Source organism: Perca flavescens, chromosome 18, assembly GCF_004354835.1.
Source record: "Perca flavescens isolate YP-PL-M2 chromosome 18, PFLA_1.0, whole genome shotgun sequence".
Lineage (NCBI taxonomy): Eukaryota > Metazoa > Chordata > Actinopteri > Perciformes > Percidae > Perca > Perca flavescens.
Genome location: NC_041348.1, coordinates 290,209 through 303,212, shown reverse-complemented (window position 1 = coordinate 303,212; position 13,004 = coordinate 290,209). Strand labels below are relative to the sequence as shown.

Below are 13,004 nucleotides of genomic sequence, written 5' to 3'. Positions count from 1 at the left end.
TCCACATTTAAAACATACATAAAACATTACAGTCTCCATAAAAAGACTCCAGTCTTCATGGAAACTAAAGCTGGTTATTCCATAGTTCTTTAGTAATGTTTACGGGCTCTTTCCTCTCTGTGTCCACCCAGGGCCTGACACTGAGAGCCGGGACCTGTCGGACTACGCCATGGCAGCGGGCACCACCGCCGTGAACGCCCAGAGGCTCCTGCGGGCGCTGAAGCTGCAGAGGCCGGTGCTGCTGGAGGGCTCCCCTGGTGTGGGGAAGACCAGTCTGGTGGCCGCGCTGGCCAAAGCTTCTGGGAATCATCTGGTCCGAATCAACCTGTCAGAGCAAACCGTAAGCCTTTTTTATTTAATAATGCTCCTGAATGAACTCAAATACCACCTGGCTCTGACGCTGATCACGTGCACTCTCTGGCAGGATGTCACTGATTTGTTTGGAACAGATCTCCCGGTGGAGGGGGGGAAGGGAGGAGAGTTTGCGTGGCGCGACGGCCCCCTTCTGGCTGCTCTGAAGGCAGGCCACTGGGTGGTCCTGGACGAGGTGAGGAACGCCGTTTGTACACTTTTTATGGCTCAAAGCCTGTTTTTGTTTGCAGACCCTCAGAAAGCCGATTGTAATGTGATGTTGAACTAAGGGCGTACTCACACTTGGCCCAGTTGCCTTGAACTGTGCCCGAGCACGATGGTCCCCCTCCCCACTCCACTACTGGCCTGCACTCACACTGCAGTAAAACAATCAGGGCCAGAGCACGCTATCGTCAGTACATTGCAGGACTTGCTGACTGTAATTCCCGTTCATCTGTAAGGTAAGAACCGGACCCAGGCATGTTTAGCGATCACGTGCCCAATCCAACCGAACCGTGGCCGGGCACGCTTGAAACGATTCGAGGTAGCGAGGGTCCAATGTGCTCACGCACGGTTTAACTGGGCTTAACTGGGCCAAGTGTGAGTTCGCCCTCATGTGCAATATGAAAGTGACTCGGCTTCCCCCCGCCAGCTGAACCTGGCCTCCCAGTCGGTGTTGGAGGGGCTGAACGCCTGCTTCGACCACCGAGCAGAGATCTACATTCCTGAACTGGGGATGAGCTTCCAGGTCCAGCAGGAGAAGACCAAGATCTTTGGCTGCCAGAACCCCTTCACGCAAGGTGGCGGGCGTAAGGGACTGCCCAAATCCTTCCTCAACAGATTCACTCAGGTCTGCAGCAGCCAACATGATCATACTAACCTTTATATCACATTTACTTAGTGCTTATTCATTGTTTGAATTATTTGCTTCTTTTCGTATCTATTTATGTAGTTGTTAATTTGGAAAATTGATTTCTTAATAATTGAATTTCAGAGTGCAGTATTGTAATAGTGCTTGGACAGAATTTAAACTTCATTTCAGCATCGAAGAATCCGCTGAGGTCGGATGGGAAGAGATGTGTAGTTTTAGAAAAGAATGTCTTTGTGTGAGCTGACCATTGATATACATCTATGCACAAAGGCTGATAGACAACCACAGGATTTGGTCATTTTTCTGAATATTATTCAATGGGTCAAAACCTTTATCGAGCCCATAGATTGCGTTGCAATGGTTTCCCACATGTACCATTGCTGCTGCCGCCCTCCTCGACTCTCTGAGAAGAGAAAACACCTGAATCTTATCTCTGAGCAGAGCCATCACTTTAATTAAACTGGGCTTACCCCTGTGTTCTCAGGTGTTTGTGGACCAACTCACGAGCAAAGACATGGAGTTCATAGGAGACTCCATTTTTACCAGCATCGATAAGGAAATCATCGCTAAAATGGTGGAGTTCAGTAACCGGGTACGTTTCTCTTCCCTTACTTGTATTACTGCTGACTGAGAGGCTGACTCTGCTGTGCCGGTCCAGCAGCAGGCAGAGGGTCACATGTTTAAAGCTGTGAGTGAGTCGGTGCTCTGCCTCCAACAGCTTGTCCAGGAGGTGAGTGTGGAGCGCCGCTGGGGCCAGAGAGGAAGTCCCTGGGAGTTCAACCTGCGTGACCTGTTCCGCTGGTGTCAGCTGATGCAGGCAGACCAGTCCCCAGGGTTTTACAACCCAGGCCAGCACGTGGCCCTGGTGTACGCTGACAGGATGAGGGCCGAGGCTGACAAGGCTCAGGTACACCATTTCTTCATCTTTGCTTATACACAAGAAACGTTCAAGAAATCATCATGAAAGGATTGGTCTCACTCTAAGATGATGTTTGACGAACCCTCTGATAGTGATATCGGATGTTTGTTAAACAGCCTTCTTGGTAGAGATAGTATACAGCATTTAAGACTCTTTAATTGTGCCGGCCAGTTCTCTGAGTGGCTTTGACTACACAATCTGGTCGTGGTTTAAACGTCTGGGAAAAACTACAGGTCCCTCAGAAGTCCCCTGGTTAGGGTTATGTTGGGTTTGAACAGCTCGACTCGTAATCCTTGCAGGATAGAGCCGTACAACTGTAACTCGGTGCAGTACCTAATGTTTCTAACGAGAGTCTCGGAGTACCTGAGAGACGACGTCCGTCATGTCCTCCACTCTACAGCTACAGTAGTGTTTCAGAATCATGCTTGCTGAGGTTTAATACCCACATGGGTACTTTTTCCTTAAGATTAGGTACTGTGTCCGTTGAAAAAATAATAATAAAATAAGCACCACAGTGTTTTTGCTGTGTTATGCAAACTCTGATTAGTGCATTCACACGTTGAGCCAAGATGTTTCATTCACTCAGTTCTCTGCATTCAGTGACCACCCTCAGTCTTCTTTGTATATTTCCTGACCTGTTTGGGAAGTCTTTTTCCTCTGTTGAGTCTGTGAACCCCCTGCTGTCCCACACAGGTTCTGTCCGTGTTCAGGAAGGTGTTTGGGGAGGACTTTGAGCCTTACAGCGGCTCCAGACAGTTCCACATCACTCCACTCAACCTGCAGGTTTGTCAGCAATAATATATAATCATATATTTCAAAGGCAAATGTTTTAAATTGTACGGACAAAGTTAAGGATTTCCTCTCCCATGGTAGGTGGGCTTCTCGGTCCTGCAGCGCAGCGGTGGAGCCCCTGTGGCCCTGGACCCCCCACTGTCCATCACACACCAGGCGCTGCGGCCCCTGGAGTCCCTGATGAAGTGTGTGGAGATGGGCTGGATGACCATACTGGTGGGCCCCACAGCCAGCGCAAAGACCAGCCTGGCGCGGCTGCTGGCTCTGCTGATGGGACACCGGCTCCGGGTCATGGCCATGAACAGCGCCATGGACACCACGGAGCTGCTGGGGGGCTTCGAACAGGTAGCCAGGAATTCCCAGGCCTCTCTTTGCTAGAGTTTCATTGTCTGGAAACATCAGACTGCATCACTCGGCACTCTTTTCTCCATTCCAGGTTGATATCATGCGGCCATGGCAACAAGTGCTGGAAAGCGTGGACTACATAGTTGCCATGGTAATAAGGCGTGGCCTGATGTCACTGGATGTCGGCATCCAGGACACAGAGTTCCTGCTGCAGACGTGGGGTCTGTTCTGCCACTGGCTGAAGGAGGAGGGCCTGCAGAGAGGCGGGGGGAGCATCAACTCGGAGGCACTGAACAAGCTGGAGGTCATCATCCTCCTCCTGCAGAAACTCAACACCAAGCTCAAAGTCTTCACTGGTAACGGATCACTCCTGCATACTGCCGGCTAGTTTCCTTCTCTTGTAAGTATGAGCATGTGTTCCCAGAGCTGTAACAGGCTTGTGTGTGTCCTCCAGACATGTCCAAACTGCAGACGGACTTCACGCTGCTGAAGGAGCGCCTGGCTCAGCTGGAGGACGGCTGGACAAACGGAGGCTTTGAGTGGTTGGACGGGATGCTGGTCCAGGCCCTGCAGGCCGGGGACTGGCTGCTCATGGACAATGTTAACTTCTGCAGGTGAGCAGAAGTGCTGTATCCTCTGTGTATTTGTGTGCTTGTTGGTCTTTGGCCTACAGTATAATGGAATTGGTATTTTTACCGTCGTGTTTGGATAGCTTGTCGTGCATCTTATTTTAGGATTCTTATAGGGGAAAAAAATCTGATTTAGATTTTGTCTTCAACAAAGCAAAACAAAAGGCCATTGCTAGAAATGTAAGCTCACTGGACAGATATTGAAAATGAGAAACGATAGGAGATGAGATATGTAGATGAAGAGAAATCTCAGGGGATCAACAACTTAAAGGTGCTGTAGGTAGGATTGTGAAGATCCAGGACTGTGAAGATCCAGCCCAAAACGGTCTCCTAAGCCCCTCCCCCACAAGGGAGAATGAATGCGTGCGCATTAGCAGTGATTGACCTGCAGTTAGACACCCCCGGCCCTGATTGGTGCATCTGAACAGAGAGCTGTTGATTTTAGCAAATCACACTACAGGCTGTAGGTGGAGCCAGAGGAGCTGGATTTTTTTTTTTTTTTTTAATTACCTCCTTCATGTAGTTCTACTGGAACATAGGGTCAGTTTCAGCAAATTTCAGAAAGTTAGTTTTATAAGACTTACCTACTGCACCTTTAAGTCAGGTCTGAAAAAAAAGGTCAGAATATTTAGCGACTTGTACTGATCCTGTATCATGTGCTCAGTGCGTCTGTCCTGGATCGCCTCAACGCTCTGCTGGAGCCCGGCGGATCTCTCACCATCAACGAACGCGGCGTCATAGACGGGAAGACCCCCAAAATCAGCCCGCACCCTAACTTCAGGTACAGTAGGATGCAGTGTTCGAGCCTGGTCACTTTTTGTTGAAGTCATTGCAGACGTCCATGCTCAGCTGATGTGTGGGCTTTGCAGGCTGTTCCTGACCATGGACCCCGTGCATGGGGAGCTCTCCAGAGCCATGAGGAACAGAGGGGTGGAGGTGTACATCCCAGGGGAACATGAGGGGGTCTGCTGGGACACACTGGACCTGAAGACCCTTCTTCACACTGCAGGGGTGACTGGAGACTGTGTGTGTGATCTGCTGATTGAAATACATAAAAGCATCAAATCTGCCATTTGGGGTAAGCATTGACAACAATCAAGTATGCTGCCAGTCAGTCAGTCTGCAGAGTTACTAAAAGAAGGGTTCTACCTCTCAGATTCGCCCGCCTCATCAGTGGCCTCCCTGCTCCATGCTGCGTCGCTGCTGTCCTGCCAGCTGCAGCGAGGTGTAGATCTACCCAGCGCCCTGCAGCACGCCTGCGGAGAGGCCTACTCGCTCTGCCAACGCACCCCCGCCAACCTCAAGGTAGCAAAACCACTGCAAATAAGTCCTTGTCCTCTCCTCGGTCTCACTGCCGGCTGTTATCAGAGGGCCTCCTTCACACCTGCCCCCCTTACCTGTGTGTGTGTTGTCTCTCTCTCTCTCTCTCTCTCTCTCTCTCTCTCTCTCTCTCTCTCTCTCTCTCTCTCTCTCTCTCTCTCTGTTATGAACCAATCAGTTTGCTTGATTTGAGCTACCCGTAATGTTAATGTGTGTGTATATGTATATGTGTATATATATATATATATATATATATATATATATATATATATATATATATATATATATATATATATATATATATATATATATATATAAAATCCATAAATGAGTTGCTTGAATCCAGCTGACTCTTAGTGACGGCTATGAGAAGATAACCCATTTCCTGTGTCCTGGCCTCCCTTTTCTGGCTCCATGTGGTGTTTAGATCCTGCTAATAACTTGTGTTCTACTTTAGACATGCTGAGCTCCCACAATGCACTATGTTAGCAGGGGTGACCAGGCCTTTTCAGCAGTGGACTCCTTGCTGGAGCATCTCAAGCATCAAGCAATCCTCAGCATCTTTTAAATCATTTCTTTCAGATCTCTTTAACCAGAAGGACTTTTTCTAATTTTACCAGCCATTTTTACATTGTCCGCTTTTAACTCCTTCTTTCCAGTGTTTTTTACATTTTTATTTATAGATTACATGACAAGGTTTGGTCAGCCAGATAATAAATCCTTGTGTTTTTGACTTTTCACAATCATGTTCCCCAGAGGATGAATAAACATGGGTGCATTGTTTTCCCTCCAGCACGCCCAGCAGCTAATAGAGCAGCACTTGGCCATCCTGGACACGGAGGACTGGGGCAGTGGGCTACTGTGTGCTGGAGTGTGGCCTGACGGCTTCCCCTCTGCCCTCCTCTCCACCGAGGATTCCTGCTTCTCCGCTGTCCTCCGAGATGGACAGGTCCTCTCGTTTTGCCTCAACACCCTCAGCCTGCAGGGCAAGCGGTAAGGACGGGACAACACCATCACATGAGTCTGCAGCGGACATAACTACCTGTGCAAATTTATTCTGAAGGACCCATCCAACAGAGAAAAGGGTATTAAGGGAAATAAAGATGTACCTGATTAAAATACTAAAAAGCACCTGAAGTGGCAGTTGAAACCAAATTAGTTAAGTTTCAACATAAGTGTGAATACTGAATAAAATTGAAGTATTGGTTCATGTGAAGTTACTGGAGATTCAGTCCCGGATCAAGCACTGAAAGCAGTTGAGGTGTAAGGGATAGATTCAGCTGAAGGTGTCAGTTCAAGTGTATGAACTGAAAGATGGTACTTGTAATGTCAGCTGAGGGTTTGTAGTCAGTCTAACTGTAAGCTTTGCCTATAGCGGATGTGTCCCTTTAAGTGTAATTACTCAAAGCAGGTGTTCTCTAAGTGAAAGAGATAGTAGTGGAAGTGTCAGTTTTAACGGTCAGTTAAATTAAAGTCATAAAGTTTAATACTTTAGGAAATAATTACACTAGCTGTGTTGTCCACAGGAATCGGCCCCTGAGTCTGAGTGACCTGCAGAGGGCACTGCAGAGCAGTGATGTCCATGAAGGCCTGGTGTTCTCTGGAGGAGTGGTGGATCTAGCCGAAGGAGACACTCTGAGGCTGATCCCCACAGCAGTGAGACTGCTCACAGAGAGGGCCTCTCACGGAGACTGGATCCTCCGCAGCAGCTGGCTCTCATACCTGGGCAGGAGCTACAAATATGTCCCTGGTGTGTTACTCCACACACACACACACACACACACACACACACACACACACACACACACACACCTCACTACTCACACACACACCCCTCACTATTCACACACACACCTCACTACTCACACCACTCCAAAACAAGTTATCCATGTGCAATGATAGTAGATTTCCTTGGAAAGAATTCAAGGTACAGGTTTTTTATCACTGGCCAGTAATCCTTCAGTACAGAGGCATCTGTGTTCTACAGTTTATATTGTAATCACACTGCAGAATTGAAAATGGGAAATTTCTTTTGTCGAGAGTGTCCAGCACTATGCAGTGCTTAAGATCCTGAAGCAGGCGCCCAGATAGCTCAGTTGGTAGAGCGGGCGGCCATGTGTAGAGGTTTACACCTCGACGCAGCGGACCCGGGTTCGATTCCGGCCTGTGGAGCTTTGCTGCATGTCATTCCCCCTCTCTCTCCCCTTTCACTTCTTCAGCTGTCCTATAATTAAAGGCCTAAAATGCCCAAAAAAATAATCTTTAAAAAAAAAAAAAAAAAAAAAAAAGATCCTGAAGCAGGGTGTTTGTTCTCTTCCAGACCCGGCTCTGGTCCAGGTGGAGGCAGGAAACCGGGCTCTGAAGGCTGTGTTTGGGAGCAAACTTGCTGCCAAGGGCAAGTCACTAGCAGAGCTGCTCCAGCCTCACAGCAAAGGTAAAGTTGTTCTGCTGCATCTGCAGTCCTTGACCAGAATGTTGAAATCACAACCTGCAAATAGAATAGAATTCTAAGTTAATACAATCATCAAGGTGAAGTCATGCAGGTGAAGGTGTCTGGGACTTGTCAGCGATGTCCATGATGTTTTTCCCACTTCATGCTAAAGCTGATGATGATTTCAGTGCAGAACATTCCATGCCTTTCTATCAGACATATAACCTGTGTTAGAAGGTACTGCTGCCATCTTCATGAGTATTAACCGCTGTGTGTTATATTGCCAGATGAATACAGGATTCTGGTGGACATGCGATGGAACAAGCAGTACCTGGATATTTTAGCCAACAAGTGCAGCTTTGAGGACGAGGAGAGATACACGGAGTTCCTGGAGGCACTGAACGCAGTTGCTAACCGGTATGGTGGGAAGATGCTTGTCAGCCTTTATGCTGCCATGCGCACAACTCTGGCATGGAAAAAGTCTTTAAAGAAGTCAGCATATGTACATTTGCAAGTGGATGGCAAAGAAATCAAGCGCAACACACAATATGCTAAGAAATAAGTGTGAATTTATTGTTGTTTTAAAATATCTGAAAATGCTTAATGCTTAATTAGTTGTTCTTTTCCATGTACAGTGATCTTGTATGAAATGTATGAAACATAAATTAAAGGTAAATAATTGCTTCCAGGCACAGAGTGCTAATGATGTGACTGTGTTTGTCAGGATTGTTCTGATGATGGACAGAGAGGAGAGGTCTGTCATCTGCACCTGTGCTATCAACCTGTCTGCTCAGAACTGTGCCCTGAGAATAGCCACAGCCTTCAGCAAAGGTACAGTATGCACCGCAGCACGCTGTGGATCAGCATGAACTGATGGAAGCATAACGCATGCCATAGCATCATTCTCCATACCTGACTCCCCCTTTAAATTGAGTATCAGTTACAAAATGTCTACCTCTTGAGCCGCAGCACAGTATATAACTGCCCCTCTCCCCTCAGGCACTGTGGATATCGGTCACCTGCCCCACCCAGTGCTCATGCACCTGCGCACCTTCTTTGACCTGTGGGACTCGTTCATCCTGCAGGCTGTGCAGAGCGGACAGCCCACCATCTCGGACCACATCATGTTTGAGGTCAGAGCTCCCTTACTTTGTTACTGTGTCCCTGCACACCCACACTTCTCTTTTCTTACTGCTACTATTACTGCTAGCTGCTGGCGGTCCTGCACCTTTTTCCATCTCCTACTACTACACATAGCTGCTACTGCTGTCATTACTGCTTTTCTTACTGCTGCGGCTGCTACTTCCACTACTACTATAACACAGCAATACCAGTAACAGTAGCTCTACTACTGCTTGTTCAGTTGCTACCTGTACCACACTGCCTCCTCCCCTCCCCAACTCTGAAAGCATTTCCTCAGCTCTCTCTCTGTGCTGTGTGTTCAGATCCTGCAGCTGCTGCAGTGGCTCGACCGGTTCTGGGATGTGTGCAGCACGCTGGCGGCGGACTCTCAGGGCATCTCGGTGCTGTCTCTGCACTGGCAGTGGGTGCAGAAACACCTGATCCTCCGACTGCCCCAGCTGCTGCTGGGAGACACTGATGCCACATTCCAGTAAACACTTTTCTCTACAATGCATAACATGAAATGAAGTCAGTCAATTAGTAATTATTTCATTTCTTTACATTACACAGATAGCATGACTGTAAGAGTGCAATAACACCGTCTGTATATTACTAATGTCTCAGGAAATATTTAGCTAATGTATTTCCATTTCCCAACACTTGTGTCTGTGCTGTACTCCAGAGGTCAGCAGGAGCTGCAGGCGGTCTCTGCAGCGATCCAGACGGTTCTGTCCACCCCGGTGTCTGTGGCCACAGCTCTGAAGGGCATCCAGAAAACCCTCGGGAAAGCTCTGCCATTCAAGGTCTGGAGACGCTTCCTCAGCTCTTGTTTTCTGTCAGAAACCGTTCCCCATCACATAAATAGTTCCCTATATAGTGTGTTCACCATTTTGTAGTGGTGTTCCAATTCTCTGCGGTTTGTACCCTACATGGAAATGTAACATGCAACTTATATAATTTACAACATTTTACTATCCTCCTGGGTGCTCGGTTTGTTTCAGGGACGGATTACAAGTCATTTTGTGTGGGTTTGTTAACATGATGCTGGGCGCGCCCGCCTCTGTCTCACAAATAACCAACGCATCTCCTGACGCAACGATGTTTTCAGTGAGAAATCTGGTTTGGTCGTTCCCGATATAGTTCACTGTGAATGAGGGAACACAGCTCTAGTCTCATTGTCAGGAGTTGTTTTTATGTTTCCTGTCCTACCTACAGTCTTCTCTATCTTGCCTCATATGGTTGTCCAGCCAAAAAGAAGGTTTTTATAAGCCATTTTAGTATAATGTCTGTCATTCACAGCATGTCTGAGAAGATCTGAATTCATTTTACAAACCTCATCCATCTTGTTCTCCAGTTGGAGTCGGTGGCTGAGTGTGCGTCTCGGCTCCGGCTTCTGAGTAAAGCCCTGGATGTGAGCGATTTGAGGCTGGACGCCACCACGGGTCCCTGGAGGCAGGAGCTGGTCCGACTTCAGGGTGCCGGGCTCGGGCTGGACATCAAAGAGAGTCTGCTGGAGGCCTGGGGCCTGGTTCTGCTGGCCAACAACCAGCTGGATCCACACAAGACTGGTGAGCTTGTTACAGAAAGAGCTTTCACCTGTGGTACAGGCCCAGACCATAGCCATGTTGATCCCCATAGTGTTTTGACTTACTAACATTCTTTAGCACAAAAAGGTTTATCTTGCACACTGAACATCCAGTGGACAGTGTCATGAACCAGCTCAAATTCACAACAAAAGAAGGGAGACCACCAATTCAAACTAATTTATTTAACCACACCCATCAGGGATGCTTCAACTCTTTTACTCATCATCAAACCTCAACAAAATAGAGAAATGCATATGGAGCCAAGGTGTGTGACACCTTTTTCTTACTTTCAAGTTACTCTTTAACTGCACAAATTTGTCATACATTGTTTAACTGGATGAAGGCCACCTGTTCATCAGTAGGTGTTCCTCTTTATTTGCCGGTTTCATCCCAGAAATGTCACCCAAGAGTTAAAAAAGAACTTCACACTGCAGAGTTTAAAGTCCTGCTGCCAGACATCATCAGATGAAAACAGGACACATTTCTAATAATGGCTACTTAGTATAGTTCTTATGTCATATGGTGTTTCCCTGTGTGGAGAAGGCAGTCTATCTGCACAAGCCTCACACAACAGGGCTGGACCTCTTGGGAGTTTGGTTCATACCTACAGTAAGATTCACTGGTACATGCCACTGACAAACTCATGTGTTTTACACATGGTTCCTGCATGAGCCCCACCCCCACTACTTCTCTGTGATAGTAGGTAAAAACTAACAATGAAAAGCTATAGTCAAAATCGAATCAGCCATGTGGTTTGCCTCTCATGCTACATCATCATCAGGATAAACCCTGTTGGTGGACTCCATGTGCGTAGCGCCACCCACAGGAAAAACTTGACAGTGTTAGCCCCCCCCTGCTGTTTGGCTCTAAGAATACCTAAATCACCATTATACTGTTTGTCCTGTCCAGCACGTTCATAGGGTGCGGTGTAATAGAGCGTTTTGTCTCGTTTTACCCTCTAAGAGAGAGAGTCAATATGTGAGTGTCCTTCTGTACCTCCCCATCAGGAGTGTTGGAGAGGTTGGTGTCGAGTGTGGAGCAGCAGCAGCGTCAGATGAAGCAGCGAGGGCTGCTGGAGCTCTGCTCCCTGCCTGAGGGTGACGAGCCCGGAGGCGGAGTCCAGCTGGCCAGACAGGAGCTGCAGCAGCTGGGCCGCCGGGCGCAGCTCTGGCCCCTGATGGAGCACCTGGCTGTCCTCAACCAGCTGCGGCTCAGCACAGACCTGCTGCACCTGGCGCTCTCGCCTGGGTAACACCTCCTCAACCACGCACAGATACTTGTGGGGACTGATCCTGAAACAGTTGATGGATGTGTAGTGAATTGTCCCTGTTGCTCTGCAGTGACCCGGAGGCCGAGGACAGCTTACGTCCTGAACTCTCCAGACATCTGCGCTTCTGCCTCCAGTCCACAGCCATGAACGTCAGCCAGCTGCAGCCACTCTGGTTCCTGCTCAGCAGCGACAGGGTCAGTACACCCACCTTATTCTCACTTCACTTAGATGTTTGACTTGCACTTTGCAGGATGATGCATGTGTAGAGTTTGTGGTCCAGTATGTCACCTACACAAGTGTGATGTGGAAACCTGAAGCCTCCAGGTCACATACACTGACACAGGACTTTTCAATGAAGTAGGAGACTTCTTGTGTCCATTAGTTAAACTTTAGAAATGAAAAATTATTTGCATATTAAGTGATTTTGGATTTTTCAATGAGGGAGAAAGCGGAGGAGTCATTTCAGAATTGGTTTATGGAAAAGCAGGCAATTATTATTCAAAGCAGAATATTGTTGTCTTGTCTTAAAACATGTCTTAAAATATGTCTGGAGGAGATCTTTAAGTAAAAGTAAAAAACGACAAAGAGGCTGTTTCCTGGTTGAGAGCAGTGTGTACATGAAGAATTGGACCAAATGTATTTGGCACCCTAGAACATGTGAGAGTGATCCAAACTTGAGATAAAACACTAAAACCAATAATTCCGGAGTGTCCTGGCGGCCCAGGGTCTAACCATGTAATCAAAGCATCCTCTCTCCCCCTTGGTGTTCTGTCAGCTCTCTGCTGTGAACTGTCAGATAAAATGCCTGGAAAAGACTTAGAATGTTGCTCATAATTCCCCCTGACTGTTGTCCAGCCGGCTGAGGAGCTGCAGTTTGTGTGGTGTGAGCTGCTGTCAGAGGCCCTGGCCGCCCTGTGGACCTGCAGCGTGACCTCTGACCCCAACCTCTGGCTGAAATGGGACCCACTAAGTCCCAGGACCCAGCCAGCGCCAAAGCTGCACCACGGAGCAGACAACATGGTACTGACCTCCAACATCTCCTGTTGATCTCACTGTATTTAAAAGGCATTTCCTGCTGGATTAACACATGGCCTTGTTTCTTTTAGGGACCGGCCTTGCTGAGTAAAGCCGTGTGGTCGTATTGCATGCTGGGAGTGCTCTGCAGCAGTGATCCTGGAGTGGGATGGGATCCATCAGGGGCAGCCCTCCTCTTCCTGTCCCATGTCACCCTGGGGGAGTGGAAGGAGAGGATCCAGCAGCTGCAGGATGTGTCTGCTGTGTTGTGGGACAATATGGCTGTCCCTTCACTGGCTGAGTTCAGGTAGATTAAAACAGAAAAAAATGTACTTAACAAGCAGTTATCAATAT

General features: G+C 47.9%; 1 protein-coding gene across 2 annotated transcripts in view; it reads left to right on the top strand.

Annotated features, from left to right (window-relative positions):
• Positions 1-13,004, top strand: part of mdn1 (midasin AAA ATPase 1) — a 77,509-nt gene that overhangs the window by 37,116 nt on the left and 27,389 nt on the right. For both annotated transcript variants that reach the window (XM_028604754.1, XM_028604753.1), the window contains exons 35-59: positions 132-340; positions 425-547; positions 1,004-1,201; positions 1,707-1,814; positions 1,941-2,129; positions 2,835-2,924; positions 3,015-3,278; positions 3,370-3,634; positions 3,733-3,892; positions 4,572-4,688; positions 4,777-4,985; positions 5,064-5,212; positions 6,021-6,220; positions 6,754-6,977; positions 7,548-7,661; positions 7,946-8,075; positions 8,383-8,489; positions 8,658-8,791; positions 9,104-9,270; positions 9,463-9,583; positions 10,135-10,348; positions 11,374-11,614; positions 11,707-11,830; positions 12,492-12,656; positions 12,743-12,957. In XM_028604754.1, the coding sequence (XP_028460555.1) occupies positions 132-340; positions 425-547; positions 1,004-1,201; positions 1,707-1,814; positions 1,941-2,129; positions 2,835-2,924; positions 3,015-3,278; positions 3,370-3,634; positions 3,733-3,892; positions 4,572-4,688; positions 4,777-4,985; positions 5,064-5,212; positions 6,021-6,220; positions 6,754-6,977; positions 7,548-7,661; positions 7,946-8,075; positions 8,383-8,489; positions 8,658-8,791; positions 9,104-9,270; positions 9,463-9,583; positions 10,135-10,348; positions 11,374-11,614; positions 11,707-11,830; positions 12,492-12,656; positions 12,743-12,957 (4,237 nt within the window). The remainder of the gene's footprint in view (positions 1-131; positions 341-424; positions 548-1,003; positions 1,202-1,706; positions 1,815-1,940; positions 2,130-2,834; positions 2,925-3,014; positions 3,279-3,369; positions 3,635-3,732; positions 3,893-4,571; positions 4,689-4,776; positions 4,986-5,063; positions 5,213-6,020; positions 6,221-6,753; positions 6,978-7,547; positions 7,662-7,945; positions 8,076-8,382; positions 8,490-8,657; positions 8,792-9,103; positions 9,271-9,462; positions 9,584-10,134; positions 10,349-11,373; positions 11,615-11,706; positions 11,831-12,491; positions 12,657-12,742; positions 12,958-13,004) is intronic.